At 39.1% G+C, this 25484-nt stretch overlaps 1 protein-coding gene across 1 annotated transcript; it reads left to right on the top strand.

Moving 5' to 3' along the window:
* The first annotated feature begins 5874 nt into the window (after positions 1-5874).
* LOC145454367 (proteasome subunit alpha type-5-like) lies at positions 5875-9215 on the top strand. The gene is made up of 4 exons (XM_080332366.1): positions 5875-6169; positions 7964-8133; positions 8191-8352; positions 8912-9215. The coding sequence occupies exons 1-4, from the start codon at positions 5947-5949 to the stop codon at positions 9074-9076; spliced, it is 720 nt and encodes a 239-aa protein (XP_080188492.1). The 5' UTR covers positions 5875-5946; the 3' UTR covers positions 9077-9215.
* The last annotated feature ends 16269 nt before the right edge of the window (positions 9216-25484 follow it).

The following is a 25484-nucleotide window of genomic DNA, read 5'->3' on the forward strand; positions in this document are numbered from 1 at the left end:
AATCATCATCAAATCTCTGCATTTGTTAGAAAAGTACCATATCCCGATAATCATCACGTCTTTGCATGCGGTAGAATTACTTAGTTTTAATGTAGTCTATCCTTGCACACATGAAAAATAGACATGGCCGAATCCAGCACCTGGCCAAACCTTGATAGATAGATAATAATAACAGTTGCGAAAGGGGGGTCTGGGGGGCGAAGCCCCCCATAAGTTACGGATAGATACTTATAGGGGCCCCCCGGTAAGTCTCGCCCAGCCCCCCCCCCCCCCCCCCCCCCCGTTCGTAGGGCCACCACTGCGCTGTAGCAAATATCCAAATGAGAGATTTGAAAGTTGAAGCTAGTTTCATATGAGCAGAAGTTGAACATGGGTCGGCCGACCCCAAGGAACATACGAACGCAGTCGCTCGGGGCATTGCTTGTCTTCGTCCACGCGGCGGCTCAACGAGAATCTATATTTAATATTCCCGAGTCTCGACGCGGAGATTGGCGCTTCTGCGCGCACTGCAGCAACGCAACTGAGCTTGGAGGAGCATGGTTTGAGTCCCTGCGAGTGAGCGTTTTTTGTTCTTGGTAAGGGGAGTACGTGGTGACCCGTAGGTCGTCGCAATAATCAGTACACACTACACAAGAAGTAGCTTTTTGTTTCAAAACAGCTGGCGACCCCTGCTCCAGTAGATAGCTGGGTTTGAAATGCATACCTCTTCCCACCAAGAAATAACATACATAGGCTATTTTATGGGAACAGGCATTTCGGAGCCGGTCATTACCGCGCCACGATCCCACAACACACCAAAAGACATATGCAGTTTCGGCCAACACGCAACTCCACGGGATGTGATACCAAAGAAATACCTTGGCCGAAACTTAGGGTATTCGTCCATTGTCAATAGCCGCGCTGGGTGGGCGTGACTAATAACTCCTGTCCTTCCAATCTGGGCCCACAATGCAATGTCACCCGGCTCATCCACAAAGGAACAAAGCCATGACAATTTGTGTGTGCGTCTCACAAAAGATATTCTTTTAGTCTGCTACGTTTGGGCTAGTACAATATCTTTTGATTATACAACGGCTGGAGGTCGCGAATTAACAACATACAGTAATTATAACAACATACCAGATGCTATGAATATGAATTACGTGCCCCAGCTTTACAGGTAAATCTGACACTCGGGGCTCGGAGAGGTTATAAATGAATAGTAATATAATGCAATTACCAATATTATTGATGAAATTCAGTTTTGAAAATTGACGAACGGTTGGACAGGGGAATTGCTGTTTTGGCTGAATTGCTGATTTTAGCTACAACCCACGCTAACATGCCAGGCTATATAAGCGGATGGTTATGGCGGCAGGTCCAAATGCTAAGTAACGAACTGTGAAATAACGATTGACGCCCGTTTCAAGTAGTTATATGAGAATAAGATATAGTTAACATAAAAATTCTGCCTTCAACTTAATACATATACAGCGAGCTGCTGTTACGAGAAACGGCTAAGCACGGCTCGGTTATGATATATATCAGCAACTGTATATTTGTAATGCTTCGTTGTGGAAACTGCAGTGTTTTATTCGTCGAGTACAAAATTCCGAATCTTCGTCAGGTGCATACGTAGGCCTCCTGCTCGCCAAGCATCAATGATAAACTGCGTTTAACTAAGCACAACCAAACATCAATACATAAGTTACTATTTGAAACTATAGGCAGAGTGGTGATCAATATCCTGCTGCGAGGTAGCGGCTTCTGTAGTGTATTGATAACCTGATTTACACCACGGGAGGTGTTCTTACAATCACACTACAATGTCCATCGCATGTCTGTTTACTATGTGTGGATACTTCTTACGCAATGACGAGCGGAGCTAATACTTCTGACGTAATAATGAGTCAGTTGCGTTTGAAAACAGACGTTTGTGCTATCGCTAACGTGGTATATTATATCATTCTTGTTCACGAATATTCAGTTTATGTCATAGTCCTTGTACAAACAAAAAGTAATCGTTCTTTCACAAAAAAATCGATTAGATATGGGAAGTAGTCGATTACGATTACGATTACTTCGGATTTTTTTCGAATGTAATCGATTGCGATTACGATTACTTCAAAATGCTGTAATCGTCGTAATCGATTACGATTACTAATCGCGATTACCCCATGTCAGAGTACTTCTACTTTTTGAAGTACTCAAGTAGTTTTCCGCTACAGGAGTTACTTACTCAAGTAAATCTGATTTCCGCTACTTCTACTTCGTAAAATTTTGCGATCTACTTACTTACTTCTCGCTATTTTCAGTTTTTCAAGTAGAAGTAGTGTAATCCTCTAATCAGAAATGTAGCCTGACGAATTTTGGGGCTGTTTTCGCGGAGTACCAACATTTAATTTTCATAAAAGTTTAGTAAATACCAGAATTTTCGTCGCGCTTCGCGCACAGTACATATATGGAGTGACAAATATGTTTTCATGAAAGTATCGGTTAATATACTTTAGGTAGCGGGTTGTGTGGTTCCGCTGCATTGTCGCCCATATGAAATATTTCATCATATTGAATATGGCCCATACGTTTGAAACTACCGTTTCACAATCCAGCAATTACCTATCATATCGTAATCTAGCAGCTCAAGGCATGTGTTCTAATCTGGAAAATGCGGACTATGACTTTTTTGTGCGTTATACCGTGATGACATGATATGTTTTAAGACGGGGTGTTCGAGTAAACAAAGGATTAGCATCGGATTTCAATATCAACACTAGCATTTGCATCACATGATGCGGACGAATGGTTATGCTGTCAAAAATTGATACCTCCTGGGATGCATCAATATGAATCAAGCTCTCCACACCTTCCGCATCGCTCAATTAGCAGCTTTTGACAGTTCATGCGAACGAATTACTACCGTTTTCACAACTACTTACTTACTTACTTGAGTAGATTTAAAGTCAGTCAATCTACTTCTACTTCAAGTAGTTTTAGGATGCTTTTAAAATAAGTACTTCTACTCGTACATGAGTATATTTTTTCGTCGCTACTTCTACTTCTACTTGAGTAGCTTTATTGACTACTTTGACCACCTCTGAGTGAAATGCGGCATGCAAGGTAGTCGATATCACAAAGTCTTCAGAGCCGAGCCAGGAGCCACAAAGGACAGGAGCAATTTTCACAGTCGATAACTAATATATAAAATATAACTGAGGAACGAAAAGAAAAACAATAAGACACAGTATCATGGAACAATTCGATATACAATGCAAATACAATTCAACGGTAGTTAGAGATAAGATAATGAAAACATTGTTTTTTAAATGCATAAGAGTCTAAATTACGGAGATTAGGTGGCAGCTTATTCCAAATATTGACACCAATAAAACTGATTGAATTTTGTATTAGACTGGTAGAGTGATGTTGCAGACAGAGACAAGTCGGAAGAAAATCTGGTATGATGTTGGTGGATATCTGAAGGTATCTTGAACAGATTATCAAAATATGGTGGCAGAGTTCACCCTGATGATAGCGACATCACGTCGTTATTTATAAGATTTGTCGTCATTTTTGACCTATGTCCTTATTTTTAGCGGTCACCACCGACCACAATAGTGAGATGGACGATACCAACCAGGACTTTACCTGGAGCAGAAGGCGATCAGGTCGTCATTACTGGGCGTAGCGAATTTTTTTTTCGTGGTTAGGCTACTCAGAATTTGTCTGTCCTTCGCTTTTATACAAGTTGATGAAAACCCTGTGTGTGTTATGCTAGACCCATGCAATCAATTTAACTCATATTGTTGGTGACCATGCAGTTTGACCACTCTCCACACGCGTACCACAGGCCTCAGCATTTATAAAAGGGCTATGCACATTGCACAATTATGTTGTTAATAGACGTGTGTTCTTTTCAATTCTCTACTAGTTGCTGACGATTACCCCTGACGAGTGTCAGCAGAAAATACTCGGGTTCATTTCATTATGTACCTCCAAGAAGCTGTACAATGCACATTGCACATAAACACGTGCACGTACCGTACAGTCATGCCATAGCAGTGTATTGATGACTCGAGTCATGACTTGACTCGAGTCAACTTTTTCGTATGACTCGACTTGACTCGAGTCACTTCGGAAAAAATGACTTGACTTGACTTGACTCGGAGCTTTAAAAATGTGCATTGACTCGTGACTCGGAGCAAAATTTACGAGTCAATTTCAAGTCATCAAGTAAACGGTGTCGAATAAATCACTGTATATTGGGTATGTTCGGATTGTTCGAGATACGCCAGTTTCACTTGTGAGAGCAACCACTCATTCACTGATTCGACGTTACACTATCCTCCATTGTTAGATCACAAATAAATTGACCGCAAACTAAACGATCACAGCTTACGTTGTAGTAGAAGTAGAGTAGAGTAGAGTAGAGTAGAGTACACGCTGAGTACACGCTGGTAGAAGATTACTCTAAATAGCAATGTCTCCCTGTTTCTTAGACGGCTCAATGCTTACGTTGCGCAGTGCTCACATTAACCAACCCTCTTGTATGATTTAAATCGAACAGATATGGTTTGTGCGTTTATATTCTCACTGATGTGTAGATGGGTAGTGTATTAGGATATTGTACCATATCAATTTGTTTCAACCTCTCGAAGCTTCGTATTAGGTCTATATTTTGGTTGATAATAACTGACTGTAGCATGTAGCTGTACAGTTACTCACGTATATTATTAGCAGTTCTGTGTGTGCGGGAGGAATACAACGTCTTTTTGCTTGTATATTCAACTGGATATTCTTTATTTAATACAATATAAATGATCAATTAATCTGTCTTTCACACAGCTAGCAAAATGTAATGACTTTAAATTAGGCTTACCATATTTTGGAAATCTAAAAAGAGGACACTTTTTCAGAAATTTGAGACTTGCAAAACTGGAGTAGAATTCTCAAAAACCGGTGAATTTTTCCCACTTTGTGACCGGTTGGCTAAAAAAAAAAAAAGGTGATCACTTCGCGCTCAGAGCTCAAAATACCGTTTGTTTCTCCGCATTGCTAGGTGGATGACTAGAGAAAAAAAAAGGTCATCTTTCCGCTCGGAGCTCAATATAGCGTTTTTCGCTCCTAAATACCCTCCGCAGCGTCACTTCTGTGCTAATTTACGGCATATCACTCGCAATTTGCTCTAAATCTGACCTAAATTTTCAAAAAAGAGGACAAAATCTCAAAAAAGAGGACAAAAGGGCGTCCTCCGAGGACACTTTCAAAAAAGTCAAAAAAGAGGACAAATCCTCTTAAAAGAGGACGTATGGTAAGCCTACTTTAAATCATCACTCATACTTCGAAAATTATCTGACTTGAATTGTGACTTGACTCGTGACTTGACTTGACTTGACTTGACTTGACTTGACTTGACTTGACTCGACTTGACTCGAGTCACCTCCCAAAAACGACTGACTTGACTTGAATTGACTCGAGTCAACTTTGAAAATCGATTGACATGACTTGACTAAAGTCAAAATCTGCAATGACTCGAGATGACTCGTGACTCGAAGGTAGTGACTTGATCCCAACACTGTGCCATAGCAGAGTGTGCTGGTCAACGGGATGATTACAGATAAACAAATGCGGTAAGTACTTTGGAACCAGTCATGAATCATCATTATTTATATGTGAAGCAATCATACAGCCTGCGAAAAGTGAGCCGATTCGTTTAACTTCGGAGTTCACGTCTCAAGCGACTTTAGGAACGACGTTATGAACACATTTGATCGCGAGATGGAGCTCGATTGCGCTGAGTAATGTTGGAAATTGCGGCGTCATGTAGCCGTATACTGCAAATTTTCAACTTTTCATTACGCACTCTACGCGTGTGGATGTTGTGCAGTGCAGTATAGCATTGGCTGTGGAAGTCATCGATTTGAGTTTTCTTTATTTCGAACAGACATAGTTTGCGCTTCGTTAAGCACAATGTTTATGACAAGATCTGAATATGATAGAGGAGTGAACACTTTCTCTCCGGAGGGAAGAATATTCCAAGTGGAATATGCCATCGAAGCAATTAAGTTGGGATCCACTGCCATAGGAATTAAAACGGCAGAAGGTGTGGTACTTGCCGTGGAAAAGAGGATAACATCTCCGCTCCTGGTTGCTTCAAGCATAGAAAAAATATTTGAAGTTGATAGTCATATTGGTAAGACAGTCTGATCTATTTTCTGCTTGTGTGAAATTTGTCAAACTAAGATATTGAGATTTTAAGTTTTAGACTTTGTCATGTATGAAGCATTGTTTGATTACGTTTGCATCACTTTTAGAAATGAGATCGTCAAACAACCCTGACGATATACCCCTGAGCCCTGAAAGTCAGTTCATCAGAATATAATTTTGAATATTGCTCCTATATTTGCTAGTAGCGATATCTCACAATTGTCATAAGCGATTGACCAACTATACAAACTTGAGTACCGTACTATGCAGTCCTTTGTTTTTCACTTCGCTTCAAGTACTTTTGACACGTCTTGAAATTGTGACTTCCACTTGTGCTTCTGGGACTTCACCGTATATACCAGACTGGAATTGGTGGTTCTTTTCGACAACATGTTGTGCGTGACAGACGGATTTCTCGCGTGATTGGAAAATTTCATTCGCGTGACTGAAATATTTTTCGCTCTGATTCGATACTGAATTACTTATTAAACAACACAATGTGTTGAAATATACCTGGTATACGCCAGACTAGGGTTACGCCGTATATTCGCTTTTGCGCAAATGCCACGCTTGCTTGCGTTCATAAAGCGCAAGCGCCTTATTCTGGATCGGGACTCTAGTAGCGCTTTGTGACGTCAGCATATTTCATTATCGGCGTGATCAAATATAAATGGGCACTTCTTCGTTATTCCCCACACATCGAAAAAATGATCCCCATGACACCAATAAATGCTTCCCATGAACATTAACAGAAAAATTTATAAACGTCAAAATGAATTGTTTTTCGCGTTGAGGTGTGCTAGACAGACATTAGGGATGGGGATATTAGGGTGGGTTAGGGTTAGGATATCCTAAGATTAGGGTTGACGATATTAGGGTCGGGTGATATTAGGGATGGGGAGGGGGATATTAGGGTAGGTTAGGATATCCTAAGATTAGGGTTGGGGAGGGGGATATTAGGGTAGGTTAGGATATCCTAAGATTAGGGTTGGGGATATTAGGATGGCTTAGGGTCAAGATTTGTGGTTAGGATATACTTAGATTAGGGTCGGGAGATATTAGGGATGCGGAGGGGATATTAGGGTGAGTTAGGATATCCTAAGGTAAGGGTTGGGGATATTATTAGGATGGGGTTTGGATTGGGGTTTGGATCCAAGATTAGGGTTGGGGGAGGGGTATTTGGGTCAAGAATGGGGTTAGGATATCCTAAGATTAGGTTTGGGGGTGAAGATTACAATATTCCCAACCCTAATCTTGGGATACGCTGACCCCAAATTTAACCTTAATCTTGGGATATCCTACCTTCACGTGACCCTAACCTACCCTAGCGCCCGCAACCCTAATCTTAGGATATCCTAACCCACCCTAATAACCCTAATCTTACGATATCCCAATCTTGACCCTAACCCACCCTAATTCCCACGACCCTGATATCTTCCACCCCGACCCTAATATTCCCCTAGCCCTAATCCCAACGCAAAAAAAAATTATTTTGACGTTTTTAAATTTTCACATGTTCATGGGAATCATTTATTGGTTTCATGGTGATCACTTCTGGATGTGTGGGGAGTAACGAAGAAGTGCCTATAAATGCTCGCGTGACGTTGAGCCTGCCATTGCCACTGATTCCACTCTGGCGTATATATAGTAGGCCTACATAAAAAACTTTCATATCCATGGATCATTCCACTGCATTTGTACTCATACAAACTTAATGGCCTACTATTCTTCAACAGAAACTCCAATCCAAAGTAATATTGGCTATATATATTCTGTTCAGGATGCGCTATGAGCGGTCTTATTGCGGATTCAAAAACGATGATCGATAAGGCACGAGTTGAGGCTCAAAACCATTGGTTTACGTATAACGAAAGTATGCCTGTTGAAAGTATAACAAAGGCAGTTTCAAACTTGGCCCTCCAGTTTGGAGAAAAAGAAGCCGGAACTATGGTTGGTACAGCAGTTGTATTTTGTTGAGTTTATGTATGACGCTTGCCTTGATTTCAGAGCCGACCTTTTGGCGTTGCATTGTTGTTTGCTGGGTTCGATGAGAGGGGGCCACAGCTTTATCATCTAGACCCGTCTGGAACCTACATTCTGTGTGACGCAAAGGCAATAGGATCTGCGTCTGAAGGCGCCCAGACGTCTCTACAAGGACAGTATCATAAGGTATCACTGGAACGGCGTTTATGTTTATTTTTTACAATTCAGAACATTTTAAAAATAGACTCATTCATAAGAAAGCTAATGATTCATTGAAATATATCAGACGCAGGTGGTATGGCTCTTGCAGAGATATGCAATGATTTTGTGATGAGACAATGGACTTTACAAAAAAAACATCTGGAACATGGCATTTTTCGTCATGCAGAGCTTGAAAAGTATATTATGACTGCTAGCCCATATTCATTATCATGAGCTGGAAGTAGCGCAGCGAGATTTCATTCAAGTAAAAGAACCACGTTAAAGAAGACTAGAGAATTGAGGGTTGAAATGCTTTGTAGGTTTGATACAATATGCCCTTAACTTGTATTTACGAATTTTTTCAAGGAGTTCCAAAATGCACTGCTCAGCTTGAAGCAGATCGCATGTCTGTGAATAGTAATACCCGGTGCCAATCATACCATAGTGAAGTTTTCCATGTTCATGTGATGACAGGGTCACTTGACAATACGTGTATGATATATGTAATAGCAATTGGTAAATGAGATTTCTTTTCCATTTTCAGTCAATGACATTGAAAGAAGCCAGTAAATGCATTCTTGGAATACTCAAGGAGGTGATGGAGGAAAAGTTGACCGAGACCAATGTTGAAGTCGCCACCATAACTCTCGATAAACAATTTCGATTACTACCAAAGCCGGAAGTTGAACAGCTGATCGCAGACTTGTAGCAGTTGGATTTAACCTGTTTTCATTTTGATATCTCTCCTGAGTCATTTCAATGGCTTCATGGTATTCGTAAAGAACACCTGTTGATAGCATTTCTGTCTTACTTTTGAAATGTCTCGATTAAACTGTTATGTCCATTCAGTGTTTGTAATATGTTTGTTGAGTCTCACGGGCTTCAATGTGGGTCGGCAGGTTGGAGTGTGGGTGTATCGTATCTAATTAACCACCATGAAGTTGTTCCATATCGAGTCCAGCTTCTCAATCCGCTGCACACTTCATATTTATCAGAGGTGGTCGAAGTAGTCAAGAAAGCTACTCAAAGAGAAGTAGCACCGGAAAAATCTACTCGAGTACGGGTAGAAGTACTTTGTCCATAAGCAACCTAAAACTAGTTGAAATAGAATTGACTGACTTAAAATCTACTCAAGTAAGTAGTGAAAACGATCGTAATTCGTTCGCATTGATTGTCAAAAGCTGCAAATTGAACTATGCAAAAGCTTGATTCATATTGATGCATAGGCCTACCAGGAGCTATCCAATTTTCGACAGCATAAGCATTCGTACATGCATGATGGGATGAAAGGATCGTATTGATATGGAAATGCGATACTAATCCTCTGTTTACTCGAACAGCACGTTTTAGAAAATGGTATGGCACCCTCCCCCATTATAAGGCCCGTAGTATAGTCGAAGAGCAATACGGAGAAGTTGTGTCGGATACGGTGTAAACACTTTGCGCGATTAGTAAACTTTAATAAAAAAATATGGTGGATCGTAAAAATGTCATGTTGTTTAGCTTTATTTCCGGCAATTAAAGACATTACTACACTTGCTTTTATACTTAAACATGTACGTTCTCCAGACAAAAGAACTGATACTAATTAGAACTAGATCAGACTAATTAGAAGTATGATAATGGGAATTGAAAGTGAAATATAAAGACTATACTTCTAAAAGCGGAAAATGTATTTCATGTCTTTAGTCCAGAACGTTTCAAACGTTGTATGCTAAAACAGGTCTAAAGCTAAAAAAAGTGAGAGACCACTGTTCAAGATTAGGACACGCCACTACGATATGATAAGTCAATGCTAGATTGCGAAACATCAGTTTTAAACGTTATGATGGGTCATGTAATGTCATTAAATATTTCATATGAGCGACAATGCGGTGTGAACGGGACCACGTAACCCACTACCTATAAATTATATTCACCGATGCGTTCGTGAAATCATATTAGTCACTCCATATCCACTGTGCGCGAAGCGCGACGAAAACTCTGGGCTTTACTCAATTTTTCTGAAAATTCAATGTTGATATTCCGTGAAAACAGCCCCGAAATTCATCAGGCTATCTTCCTGATTGGAGGATTAAACTACTTCTACTTGACAAACTGAAAATAGCGAAAAGTAAGTAAGTAGATCACAGAATATTACGAAGTAGAAGTAGCAAAAATTAGCACTACTTGAGTAAGTATACTAGAAGTAGAGGAAAACTACTTGAGTACCTCAAAAAAGTAGAAGTACTTCGTTACTGACCACCTCTGATATTTATGCACTCTTATATTACAACCCATATCAAGGTGGTTTGCTGCACGGCGATTTTAACACATGATAGACAGGTTTGTACAGTATAAATTAACAGCAGAACAGTTGGTGGGCGGTCGGAACGATTTTTTTATACGTTCTAGTTTTGAATTTTGAAGAGAGTAGTTCCAGTTGCGAACTTGATACGCGAGTAGTTCTAGTTGAGTTTCTAAAAATAATTTGGTTGTGAGAGAACTAGAAAAGACGCGTCGTAGTTTGGCGCGAATCGCGACACCGGTATTCTGTTGTGCGATGTTCTGGCCGCCATCGTTAGATCAGAGTCATCACTTCCACAGGGTTGTAACCAAGTCACAATGTTACGAGTCACAAGTCAATCTCACTTGTACCCAGCAAACACAAAACCGTAAAAGGATCATCCGGGATCATCTCGATTAGGTTCTGATTTTCTAAGTGTCGAGGGAATGTCTAAAATACGTAGTAGGATGGTCTTGTGGTTATATTCAATCAGAATAAATTCATACTCGGTGTTGTTCCATCTCATGCATTAGGCTTCGTTATATCCGGTAGTTAACCTAATAATGCAAATTTTCTATCTCTCGCGGGTACGACTAAAATACGTAGAAAGGATGACTTTTTCGGTACATTCAATAACGATGAATTCTATCCGGTTTTGTTCGATCTCATGCGGTAGCTTCGTTCTATCCATTAGAAAACAATGTTCTCCCTTCGTTTTATTGCGTGAGGATGTCACCGGTGTTGTATATTCGTGTTGTTGCTCTAAGGTCGAATAGTTTTGTTTTCCTCTGATATATATGATCTTCATTATATGTATATTCGCTCTTTAGGTAATCTCGCATGTTCAACGAGTATGGTTAATAGTTTTATTCAGAGAATAACTAAATAAGTGATATGTTGTACGTTTAGGAATATGATTATCGATGCGTGACTTCTAGAATATTTCGGCGATTCAAATTTTACCACTGTGATTCTATTAGAATTTTTGGCGAAAATCGGTGATCGGGTGAATCATGGAAATATACTCGGGTGTCATTACGTTTTGTGCTTTGGAAATTACATCGGCATATTCGGGAACCTCTTGCCATACTATTTCTTGTTGATGTATTCAACGACAAATGCATGTAAACGACTGTTTTCCGGTGTATTTCCGGCTAATATGACGAAAAAACAATTTTAAGAAGACGAATAGATACCTACTACGCAGCCGTTTGATTGAATATTTTGCAGAGAAATCGCCAGAAATGTGTCGATGATAACGCTCAGCAGACCATGTCTTTCGACAATCCTTGGCTATAAATTATTTCGAAGAGTGCGGGAATGGCTTGACACCGGCGGCAGCTACAAAGAATCATCATTTTCCCGAATATATGATCACGACGAATAGTAGAAAACTTTTTTAGAAGATTTAGGATCCGGACTCTACATATATCTCATTAGAATCGAATTGAAATTGGACATTTTCGAAATTTCGATAATCCGGACACAATTATGGCCCCAGATCGACCCTTGGGACGTCGACTTGAATAATAATTTTGGTCTTGATAGAATCGGTCAGACTAGTAGAATCCATTTCAAAACGAATTAGGCTTCGGACTCTACATATATCTCATTAGAATCGAATTAAATTGGACATTTTCGAAATTTCGGTAATCCGGACAAAATTATGGCCCCAGATCGACCCTTGGGACGTCGACTTGAATAATAATTTTGGGCTTGATAGCATCGGTCAGACTAGAAGAATCCATTTCAAAATGAATTAGGCTTCGGACTCTACATATATCTCATTAGAATCGAATTGAAATTGGACATTTTCGAAATTTCGGTAATCCGAACAAAATTATGGCCCCAGATCGACCCTTGGGACGTCGACTTGAATAATAATTTTGGTCTTGATAAAATTGGCAAGACTAGTAGAACCCATTTCAAAACGAATTAGGCTTCGGACTCTACATATATCTCATTAGAATCGAATTGAAATTGGACATTTTCGAAATTTCGGTAATCTGGACAAAATTATGGCCCCAGATCGACCCTTGGGACGTCGACTTGAATAATAATTTTGGTCTTGATAGCATCGGTCAGACTAGTAGAATCCATTTCAAAACGAATTAGGCTTCGGACTTTACATATATCTCATTAGAATCGAATTGAAATTGGACATTTTCGAAATTTCGGTAATCCGGACACAATTATGGCCCCAGTTCGACCCTTGGGACGTCGACTTGAATAATAATTTTGGTCTTGATAGAATCGGTCAGTCTAGTAGCACCCATTTCAAAACGAATTAGGCTTCGGACTCTACATATATCTCATTAGAATCGAATTGAAATTGGACATTTTCGAAATTTCGGTAATCCGGACAAAATTATGGCCCCAGATCGACCCTTGGGACGTCGACTTGAATAATAATTTTGGTATTGATCGAATCGGCTAGACTAGTAGAATCCATTTCAAAACGAATTAGGCTTCGGACCTTACATATATCTCATTAGAATCGAATTGAAATTGGACATTTTCGAAATTTCAGTAATCTGGACAAAATTATGGCCCCAGTTCGACCCTTGGGACGTCGACTTGAATAATAATTTTGGTATTGATCGAATCGGCTAGACTAGTAGAATCCATTTCAAAACGAATTAGGCTTCGGACTCTACATGTATCTCATTAGAATCGAATTGAAATTGGACATTTTTCAAATTTCGATAATCCGGACACAATTATGGCCCCAGATCGACCCTTGGGACGTCGACTTGAATAATAATTTTGGTCTTGATAGCATCGGTCCGACTGGTAGAATCTATTTCAAAATGAATTAGGCTTCGGACTCTACATTAGGGCTGTTCAAAAATAACTTTTTCTTCCCGATTCAAGCCGTTCACCTCTTAAATCGTCAGGTTGCAGTAGAAAACCTTGCTCACCAAATTTTACTCGATTCCAATCAGTAAAGGCATCCGCAGATCCAATTAAAATTTTTAATTTATTATGGAAAATTAAAAAAAAAAAATTCCAAATTTTTCTGCCAACCCCATGAAATTGTTGAGCCGTCTTCAAAGACGTTGCAAAACAAATTTGAGTCAATTCCGACTAGTAGAAGCGGAGTTATGTGACTTTTTCGATGATAATCATCGGATTATCCTTGATTGGTGGATAATCTGCGATTTATCAACGAAAAACTCACATAACTCCGCTTCTACTGGTCGGAATTGACTCAAATTTGTTTTGCAACGTCTTTGAAGACGGCTCAACAATTTCATGGGGTTGGCAGAAAAATTTGGAATTTTTTTTTTTTAATTTTCCATAATAAATTAAAAATTTTAATTGTATCTGCGGATGCCTTTACTGATTGGAATCGAATGAAATTTGGTGAGCAAGGTTTTCTACTGCAACCTGACGATTTAAGAGGTGAACGGCTTGAATCGGGAAGAAAAAGTTATTTTTGAACAGCCCTACTCTACATATATCTCATTAGAATCGAATTGAAATTGGACATTTTCGAAATTTCGGTAATCCGGACAAAATTATGGCCCCAGATCGACCCTTGGGACGTCGACTTGAATAATAATTTTGGTCTTGATAGCATCGGTCAGACTAGTAGAAACCATTTCAAAACGAATTACGCTTCGGACTCTACATATATCTCATTAGAATCGAATTGAAATTGGACATTTTCGAAATTTCGGTAATCCGGACAAAATTATGGCCCCAGATCGACCCTTGGGACGTCGACTTGAATAATAATTTTGGTCTTGATAGCATCGGTCAGACTAGTAGAATCCATTTCAAAACGAATTAGGCTTCGGACTTTACATATATCTCATTAGAATCGAATTGAAATTGGACATTTTCGAAATTTCGGTAATCCGGACAAAATTATGGCCCCAGATCGACCCTTGGGACGTCGACTTGAATAATAATTTTGGTATTGATGGAATCGGCTAGACTAGTAGAATCCATTTCAAAGCGAATCGAACTTCGGACTCTACGTATATCTCATTAGAATCGAATTGAAATTGGACATTTTCGAAATTTCGGTACCCGAAACACACGCAGGGCCCCCATTTGACCCCTGGGTTCGGAATGTGTAAGTTTTGGCCCTGATCTGTCCTCTTATCCTGTCCTATTTTATATATATATATGTAAGTGCACAGCTGCTAAGACTGAAAGAATTAAAAATGCTTTCAACAATGATACGGACGGACCAATAAAACTAGACTATAGCAAATCCGATTTTATCATTTTTTCGAAATGTAGGAATGTACAATGTACAAAATGATGATAACAAGTACGAGATATCACATTCAAAATTCTGGCTTTTCTATTCATTAATCTATTATCATTACGGCGTTTTTTTTTGACATGTCAATATTTGTCTAAATTTTGTCAAAATTGTAGCGTTAGGTCAAAATTTGTCAAAATTTTTCATAAAGTCAAAAAATTTTTGACGTCTGCATTTTGTTTGAAGTATAGATTTTGCACTGTCGGTGAACTTATAATTTGATATTTTACCGCTTTTAGCCTTTTTTATAGGCCTACCGTTGTAAACGGCTAATAGTCTGCCTATTGTGAATCATAAACGGTCAAATAAAACAAATAATTGGTAGACATGGTGTTATGGTCAACGTACCGCAATATCCTAAATGAAGAAAGACTTCTTGTGCATCGCATCATTCTTACATTAAGAAGCGCATGATGAAAAATTGTGATGTAGATTGTAGACAACATTGTCAGAATGAAGCAACACGGTGTGTCACCAGCAACAGCAGTGTACGCACAACTTGAGTGTTGTCAGCCAACAACTCCTGCTGTTGAACGTCCTTGGCAAGCTTCTTAGTAAGGACGTGCACTTTCTACCCAAGAATGTAGGAAAGTATCTCTCGTTGTACTACAAAATATTTTAATTATTTCTACCATAATACATATTGTAACCACTGGAATTTTTCATAGGGCCAGATTTCGTTAAAATGTTTTTTTTTCATGTAAAAAGTTGCCTGTTTCTAAGCCAAAAACGTTTTTTCAGGCCAAACTACTGCGTTAGGACAGTCAGTTCCAACCAGAAATGAAGATAAGTGGTACAATTTTAACATTATGTGGGAAAACACCTAATTTGCATACGTTAGGTCAAAATTTTGATTTTTTAGGTCAAAATTTTATTTTTTTTAGGTAAAAAAAAAACCGCCCTAATTATCATCGTTGATTAACATCCTTGCGAGTTCTTCAGCGTCTTTGCAAGTTCTTCAGCGTCTTTGCATAGTTGTGTTTATTTCTACCATGGTTTGTTTGATTATTATTTCAATCAAAATTACAAGTCAAAAATATGAATGGACTTTGGAATCTGGTTTCCAAAATTTCATCACATCACAATTTTCTGCAATAAAGCCAGGGTTGATTACCTCGAATGTTAATTCCCGTGATCGTGGATATATTCTGCCGGTTGCATTTGATTTATTCGCAAACGTCCTCAGAAAGCAAAGTCTCGACTTGACGTAGGCTACTTACCAGAGGTGGTCAGTAACGAAGTACTTCTACTTTTTCGAAGCACTCAAGTAGTTTTCCTCTACTTCTGTTACTTACTCAAGTAGATCTGATTTTTGCTACTTCTACTTCGTAATATTTTGAGATCTACTTACTTACTTTTCGCCATTTTCAGTTTGTCAAGTAGAAGTAGTTCAATCTTCCAATCAGGAAGATAGCCTGAGGAATTTCGGGGCAGTTTTCACGGAATATCTACATTTAATTTTCATAAGAGTTGAGTAAAGCCCAGAATTATCGTCGCGTTTTGCGCGCAGTGGAAACGGAGTCATCAGTATGATTTCACGAAAGTATCGAAGAACGTAACTTAGCTAGCGGGTTGGCGTGGTTCCGTTCACACAGGGATATCTCGAACTAGATATCTAGATATCCCTTCGTTCACACCACATTGTCGCCCTTCGCCCATATGAAATAATTCATCACAGTATATATTGCTCATCATAACGTTTGAAACCGCAATTTTGCAATCTAGCATTTACTTGTCGTATCGTAATCTAGCATGTCCATGGCGCGTCCTAACCTGGAAAAGGGGACTCTGACTTTTTTGTTAGTTTTAGAGCTGTTTTAGCGTACCACCTTTGAAACTTTCTGGACTAAAGGCGTGAAAAACGTGTTCCGCTTTTAGAAGTAGTAATTTTGTTTCACTTTCAATTCCCAGTATCATATAGTTTGAGTTATAATTATTATCAGTTCTTTTGTCTGGATAACATAAACATGTTGTATAAAAGCAAGTGTAGTAATGCCTTTAATTTCCGGAAATAAAGCTACACAATATGGCATTTTTACGGTCCACCATATTTTTTATTAACGTTTACTAATCCTATACAACTTCTCCGTATTGCTCTTCGACTAAACTACGGGCCTTCTAAGATGGGGGATGGCGCCATACCATGCTGTTCGAGAAAACAGAGGATTCGCATCGCATTTCCATATCAATACTATCATTTTCTTCCAATGATGTGGACGAATGCTTAGGCTATCGAAAATTGGATACCTCCTGGTATGCCTCAATATGAATCAAGCTCGTAACCTTTCGCATAGCTCAATTTTCACCTTTTTACAATCCATGTGAACGAATTAGGATCGTTTTCACAACTACTTACTTACTTGAGTACTTTTAAAGTCAGTCAATTCTACTTCAAGTAGTTTTGGATGTCTTATGGAAGAAGTACTTCTACTCGTACTTGAGTAGATTTTTCGTCGCTACTTCTACTTCTACTTGAGTAGCTTTCTTGACTACTTTGAGCACCTCTGCTACTTACACACCGATAATACGTCATTGGATTCCCATATCTGATTTGTATAGCAATGCATTTTCAACCTATCATGATTTTTGATAGCAAAAAGCCCGTGGTGACGAACGTGTTGCTTCTCCTGATTTGAGTTGGTTAGCGAGCTTACGCAAATGCTATCGTGCTCAAAAATTTCCTTGCTTTGTTCCTCCGATAAAATTTCGGGGATCGGTACTTCAAATGTCGTGAAAATCGGAACTCTCTCGTAGATAACCGTTGATGAAATGAAATTTCCGGCATTTTGCAGCGCTTTCCCATGGTTTTGAATATCTTCCATTTCAGCATGCCCAATTGCCCATAGTCAAATATCTGAGCAAGAGACCTGATGTGGCACCGATCCGACAAATGTAACATGCAACATTTTGACGGCGAAATCGGAAGAATAATATTCATTTTTTTTGCGTAGGCATGATTTGATCCTTCCTCAAATATTTCAGAAGTTTTCAAATTGTCCATTATGATTTTGCTTCGGACAAAAAAAAAGGGATTGTGCCCCCTGGTTTTTATCTTACTTCGCAATGTTCGTAAAAAATTTCGTCCTTTAGGATTACTTAATTTTCATCAATAACCGAACAATCCAAACGTTGAAGACCCGAAGTTGCAGAAGCGTTTTTCAGAATTCCGAAACTTTTTGCAACTTTGGGCGAGTTCCTTTCAAACAGAAGAAGCACCAATATGTGGTAAAATCATCCTTCTAGCCAACGTCCCATTTAAAAAATGTCCAATTTCAATTCGATTCTAATGAAATATATGTAGAGTCCGAAGCCTAATTCGTTTTGAAATGGATTCTACTAGTCTGACCGATTCTATCAAGATCAAAATTATTATTCAAGTCGACGTCCCAAGGGTCGATCTGGGGCCATAATTGTGTCCGGATTATCGAAATTTCGAAAATGTCCAATTTCAATTCGATTCTAATGAGATATATGTAGAGTCCGAAGCCTAATTCGTTTTGAAATGGATTCTACTAGTCTGGCCGCTTCTATCGAGACCAAAATTATTATTCAAGTCGACGTCCCAAGGGTCCAACTGGGGCCATAATTGTGTCCGGATTATCAAAATTTCGAAAATGTCCGATTTCAATTCGATTCTAATGAGATATATGTAAAGTCCGAAGCCTAATTCTTTTTGAAATTGATTCTACTAGTTTGGCCGCTTCTATCGAGACCAAAATTATTATTCAAGTCGACGTCCCAAGGGTTCAACTGGGGCCATAATTGTGTCCGGATTATCGAAATTTCGAAAATGTCCGATTTCAATTCGATTTTAATGAGATATATGTAAAGTCCGAAGCCTAATTCTTTTTGAAATGGATTCTACTAGTCTGGCCGCTTCTATCGAGACCAAAATTATTATTCAAGTCGACGTTCCAAGGGTTCAACTGGGGCCATAATTGTGTCCGGATTATCGAAATTTCGAATTGGTCCAATTTCAATTCGATTCTAATGAGATATATGTAGAGTCCGAAGCCTAATTCATTTTGAAATGGATTCTACTAGTCTAGCCGATTCCATCAATACCAAAATTATTATTCAAGTCGACGTCCCAAGGGTCGATCTGGGGCCGTAATTGTGTCCGGATTATCAAAATTTCGAAAATGTCCGATTTCAATTCGATTTTAATGAGATATATGTAGAGTCCGAAGCCTAATTCTTTTTGAAATGGATTCTACTAGTCTAGCCGATTCCATCAATACCAAAATTATTATTCAAGTCGACGTCCCAAGGGTCGATCTGGGGCCATAATTGTGTCCGGATTATCAAAATTTCGAAAATGTCCGATTTCAATTCGATTCTAATGAGATATATGTAGAGTCCGAAGCCTAATTGTTTTTGAAATGGATTCTACTAGTCTAGCCGATTCCATCAATACCAAAATTATTATTCAAGTCGACGTCCCAAGGGTCCAACTGGGGCCATAATTGTGTCCGGATTATCAAAATTTCGAAAATGTCCGATTTCAATTCGATTCTAATGAGATATATGTAAAGTCCGAAGCCTAATTCTTTTTGAAATGGATTCTACTAGTCTAGCCGATTCCATCAATACCAAAATTATTATTCAAGTCGACGTCCCAAGGGTCGATCTGGGGCCGTAATTGTGTCCGGATTATCAAAATTTCGAAAATGTCCGATTTCAATTCGATTCTAATGAGATATATGTAGAGTCCGAAGCCTAATTCTTTTTGAAATGGATTCTACTAGTCTAGCCGATTCCATCAATACCAAAATTATTATTCAAGTCGACGTCCCAAGGGTCGATCTGGGGCCATAATTGTGTCCGGATTTTCAAAATTTCGAAAATGTCCGATTTCAATTCGATTCTAATGAGATATATGTAGAGTCCAAAGCCTAATTGTTTTTGAAATGGATTCTACTAGTCTAGCCGATTCCATCAATACCAAAATTATTATTCAAGTCGACGTCCCAAGGGTCCAACTGGGGCCATAATTGTGTCCGGATTATCAAAATTTCGAAAATGTCCGATTTCAATTCGATTCTAATGAGATATATGTAGAGTCCGAAGCCTAATTCTTTTTGAAATGGATTCTACTAGTCTAGCCGATTCCATCAATACCAAAATTATTATTCAAGTCGACGTCCCAAGGGTCGATCTGGGGCCATAATTGTGTCCGGATTTTCAAAATTTCGAAAATGTCCGATTTCAATTCGATTCTAATGAGATATATGTAGAGTCCAAAGCCTAATTGTTTTTGAAATGGATTCTACTAGTCTAGCCGATTCCATCAATACCAAAATTATTATTCAAGTCGACGTCCCAAGGGTCCAACTGGGGCCATAATTGTGTCCGGATTATCAAAATTTCGAAAATGTCCGATTTCAATTCGATTCTAATGAGATATATGTAAAGTCCGAAGCCTAATTCTTTTTGAAATGGATTCTACTAGTCCAGCCGATTCCATCAATACCAAAATTATTATTCAAGTCGACGTCCCAAGGGTCGATCTGGGGCCATAATTGTGTCCGGATTATCGAAATTTCGAATATGTCCAATTTCAATTCGATTCTAATGAGATATATGTAGAGTCCGAAGCCTAATTGTTTTTGAAATGGATTCTACTAGTCTAGCCGATTCCATCAATACCAAAATTATTATTCAAGTCGACGTCCCAAGGGTCGATCTGGGGCCGTAATTGTGTCCGGATTATCAAAATTTCGAAAATGTCCGATTTCAATTCGATTCTAATGAGATATATGTAGAGTCCGAAGCCTAATTCTTTTTGAAATGGATTCTACTAGTCTAGCCGATTCCATCAATACCAAAATTATTATTCAAGTCGACGTCCCAAGGGTCGATCTGGGGCCATAATTGTGTCCGGATTTTCAAAATTTCGAAAATGTCCGATTTCAATTCGATTCTAATGAGATATATGTAGAGTCCAAAGCCTAATTGTTTTTGAAATGGATTCTACTAGTCTAGCCGATTCCATCAATACCAAAATTATTATTCAAGTCGACGTCCCAAGGGTCCAACTGGGGCCATAATTGTGTCCGGATTATCAAAATTTCGAAAATGTCCGATTTCAATTCGATTCTAATGAGATATATGTAAAGTCCGAAGCCTAATTCTTTTTGAAATGGATTCTACTAGTCCAGCCGATTCCATCAATACCAAAATTATTATTCAAGTCGACGTCCCAAGGGTCGATCTGGGGCCATAATTGTGTCCGGATTATCGAAATTTCGAATATGTCCAATTTCAATTCGATTCTAATGAGATATATGTAGAGTCCGAAGCCTAATTGTTTTTGAAATGGATTCTACTAGTCTAGCCGATTCCATCAATACCAAAATTATTATTCAAGTCGACGTCCCAAGGGTCTTACTGGGGCCATAATTGTGTCCGGATTATCAAAATTTCGAAAATGTCCGATTTCAATTCGATTCTAATGAGATATATGTAAAGTCCGAAGCCTAATTCTTTTTGAAATGGATTCTACTAGTCTAGCCGATTCCATCAATACCAAAATTATTATTCAAGTCGACGTCCCAAGGGTCGATCTGGGGCCGTAATTGTGTCCGGATTATCAAAATTTCGAAAATGTCCGATTTCAATTCGATTCTAATGAGATATATGTAGAGTCCGAAGCCTAATTCTTTTTGAAATGGATTCTACTAGTCTAGCCGATTCCATCAATACCAAAATTATTATTCAAGTCGACGTCCCAAGGGTCGATCTGGGGCCATAATTGTGTCCGGATTTTCAAAATTTCGAAAATGTCCGATTTCAATTCGATTCTAATGAGATATATGTAGAGTCCGAAGCCTAATTGTTTTTGAAATGGATTCTACTAGTCTAGCCGATTCCATCAATACCAAAATTATTATTCAAGTCGACGTCCCAAGGGTCCAACTGGGGCCATAATTGTGTCCGGATTATCAAAATTTCGAAAATGTCCGATTTCAATTCGATTCTAATGAGATATATGTAAAGTCCGAAGCCTAATTCTTTTTGAAATGGATTCTACTAGTCCAGCCGATTCCATCAATACCAAAATTATTATTCAAGTCGACGTCCCAAGGGTCGATCTGGGGCCATAATTGTGTCCGGATTATCGAAATTTCGAATATGTCCAATTTCAATTCGATTCTAATGAGATATATGTAGAGTCCGAAGCCTAATTCTTTTTGAAATGGATTCTACTAGTCTAGCCGATTCCATCAATACCAAAATTATTATTCAAGTCGACGTCCCAAGGGTCGATCTGGGGCCATAATTGTGTCCGGATTATCAAAATTTCGAAAATGTCCGATTTCAATTCGATTCTAATGAGATATATGTAAAGTCCGAAGCCTAATTCGTTTTGAAATGGATTCTACTAGTCCAGCCGATTCCATCAATACCAAAATTATTATTCAAGTCGACGTCCCAAGGGTCGATCTGGGGCCATAATTGTGTCCGGATTATCGAAATTTCGAATATGTCCAATTTCAATTCGATTCTAATGAGATATATGTAGAGTCCGAAGCCTAATTCTTTTTGAAATGGATTCTACTAGTCTAGCCGATTCCATCAATACCAAAATTATTATTCAAGTCGACGTCCCAAGGGTCGATCTGGGGCCATAATTGTGTCCGGATTATCAAAATTTCGAAAATGTCCGATTTCAATTCGATTCTAATGAGATATATGTAGAGTCCGAAGCCTAATTGTTTTTGAAATGGATTCTACTAGTCTAGCCGATTCCATCAATACCAAAATTATTATTCAAGTCGACGTCCCAAGGGTCCAACTGGGGCCATAATTGTGTCCGGATTATCAAAATTTCGAAAATGTCCGATTTCAATTCGATTCTAATGAGATATATGTAAAGTCCGAAGCCTAATTCTTTTTGAAATGGATTCTACTAGTCTCGCTGATTCCATCAATACCAAAATTATTATTCAAGTCGACGTCCCAAGGGTCGATCTGGGGCCATAATTGTGTCCGGATTACCGAAATTTTGAAAATGTCCGATTTCAATTCGATTCTAATGAGATATATGTAGAGTCCGGAGCCTAAATCTTTTAAAAAAGTGTTCTACTATTCGTCGTGATCATATATTCGGGAAAATGATGATTCTTTGTAGCTGCCGCCGGTGTCAAACCATTCTCGCACTCTTCGAAATATATTTATACCCCAAGGATTGTCGATAGACATGGTCTGCTGAGCGTTATCATCGACACATTTCTGGCGATTTCTCTGCAAAATATTCAGTCAAACGGCTGCGTAGTAGGTATCCATTCGTCTTCTTAAAATGGTTCTTTCGTCATTATACCCGGAAATACACCCGAAAACCGTCGTTTACATGCATTTGTCGTTGAATACATCACCAAGAAATAGTCTGGCAAGAGGTTCCCGAATATGCCGATGTAATTTCCAAAGCACAAAACGTAATGACACCCGAGTATATTTCCATGATTCACCCGATCCCCGATTTCGGCCAAAAATTCTAATAGAATCACAGTGGTCAAATTTTACGTCATCGCGCCATACAAAGATTTGAAGCGCAACAGGTCGCAGCCAGGCATAGTTCGCTCTTTCTGTATGGTAAATGCCGTAAATATATAGGAATTGTGACTGACTGAGGTAGCGGGTTAAAGGTATATATGCAGTAGCATATAGCTTATGGGGTATTTCGAATTGCCTGTAGTATATGACGCCTAGAGCTGTTTGACTTTCTGCAAAACAGGTGTAGACAACTATAGAAAAGTTTCAGCTTTTCCAGGTTAGAATTAGAGCTAAACCGTTTTTCCGAATTAGATTACAATTATATTGCTGGCATTTCGCTCTAATTTAGTGAAATTAGACCACTATAATTCGCTTCAAACATCTGAATTACCGGTACCTATACCTACGGTATATCATAATATTTATGCTTGAATTTTCTAGGTATATAAGTCATATAGATACATTCCTGTAGAACACTGATTCATGATTTTATAAAAGTTGGTGCAAGAATGGACATTTTCAACTTGATGTTGATTAATGGAGCAAAATTTGATATTTAAGTGCAATTATACCTCGAATCCAGTGACAAGATTATTAATCGGTGAAACCAAACGCAGCTTGATTATGTTGGCCCAGAGAATTTGGCTAGCCAGACCATATTGATGGAATATGGTCACAGTAAGATAATATTTTGGGCTATTTTACATGAACTTTCCAACATTTGATTTGATATGTCCACTAAAACAGTTGTTATTCTGCTTTCGAATAAGACCTTAATTGCTGGTTTCAATGGTAATTGTGTTTGTCAAAGGCTGCAAAGGTAATTTCTTTTCCTTGTTAGATGTTTATTTGTTTGTTTGTAGTGTTCATGGTGGTGGTTCGACTACACTGGTCATTTTACACCAGGCCGGTTCTTATTATTATTATTCCGTATCTGCCCGATTACCAGTGAACTCGGCACTTAGTGAATTCGGCCGCACAAACTCGGCACTTGGTGAATTTGGCCGTGGTAGATCTCGTAGCGGTACCGGTCACCATGATTGGTTACTGGAATGTTTGCCGGTGAACTTGGCACTTTGAGTGGTTGTCAATGCTGTACGGCGGTCAGGGCATGCGTAGATCACACAGTCACGGCGTGATTAGATCACAGATTGCGTAATTGCGGGAAATAACGCGACGCTCTTCACTTGGTGAACTCGGCCCTTGGAGGAATTGGCACTAGAACACCTTCGCATTAGAAATGCATTAAGTATGAATGAACAGTATCAAAAAGGAAATTTAAACGTGTCGTGGCTCGTGGTAGATCTCGTAATCTTGGGATCCTTCAACCGTGTTATCGAGACACCCTAATCCCAGAGTGGAATCGTCTCTTCAAAGGCAAAAAATAATTTATTTTGACGTGATCATGCGAAACATTTGTTGATGAGGAACACTGGCTTGTCGTGATCGATAAACGAAGAAGCGCCGCTTGATGTTCCACAGTTTTGATCTCACATACAACGCCAAGATCCATCTTCTCAAAACTTACACGACACAGGCCCGTGACTCACGCCATCGATTCCAAGCAGACCGCGCGTGGTCGGTATATGAGCACTGTGTTATTTCCCGTGGCTACGCAATCCGTGATCTAATCACGCCGTGACTGCGCGATCTACGGATGCCCTGACCTCCTTACAAGATTGACGAATCACTTGATAATACTATTATTAGTTTGATAATTCATATCAATAGCTGTAAATACACTTCATTTCAAAATTTCCCGAGGGCCGAATTCACCAAGTGCCGAGTTTGTGCGGCCGAATTCACCAAGTGCCGGGTGCATCGGCAACCATCTGCCCACTTACAGCACGGCCCACTCCTAGGCTTTTTAAGACATGGCTATGCGAATCAGATGGCGAGGAGGAGCCTAGATAAACGGCCAACACTTCGGTAGGAATTATGGAGTCGACGTGTCACGCTCGAACCCGCAATTCATTGGTGTTTAGCTATAATGGAACGTACCACTACGTTTCCTCGCCATACCTTGTAAAATGAGACCGTAGCATTTGGCATTTCGTGTGGCAATTGACTTTTGTG

Source organism: Botryllus schlosseri, chromosome 13, assembly GCF_051294905.1.
Source record: "Botryllus schlosseri isolate E-star chromosome 13, Bs_hap1, whole genome shotgun sequence".
NCBI classification, from domain to species: domain Eukaryota; kingdom Metazoa; phylum Chordata; class Ascidiacea; order Stolidobranchia; family Styelidae; genus Botryllus; species Botryllus schlosseri.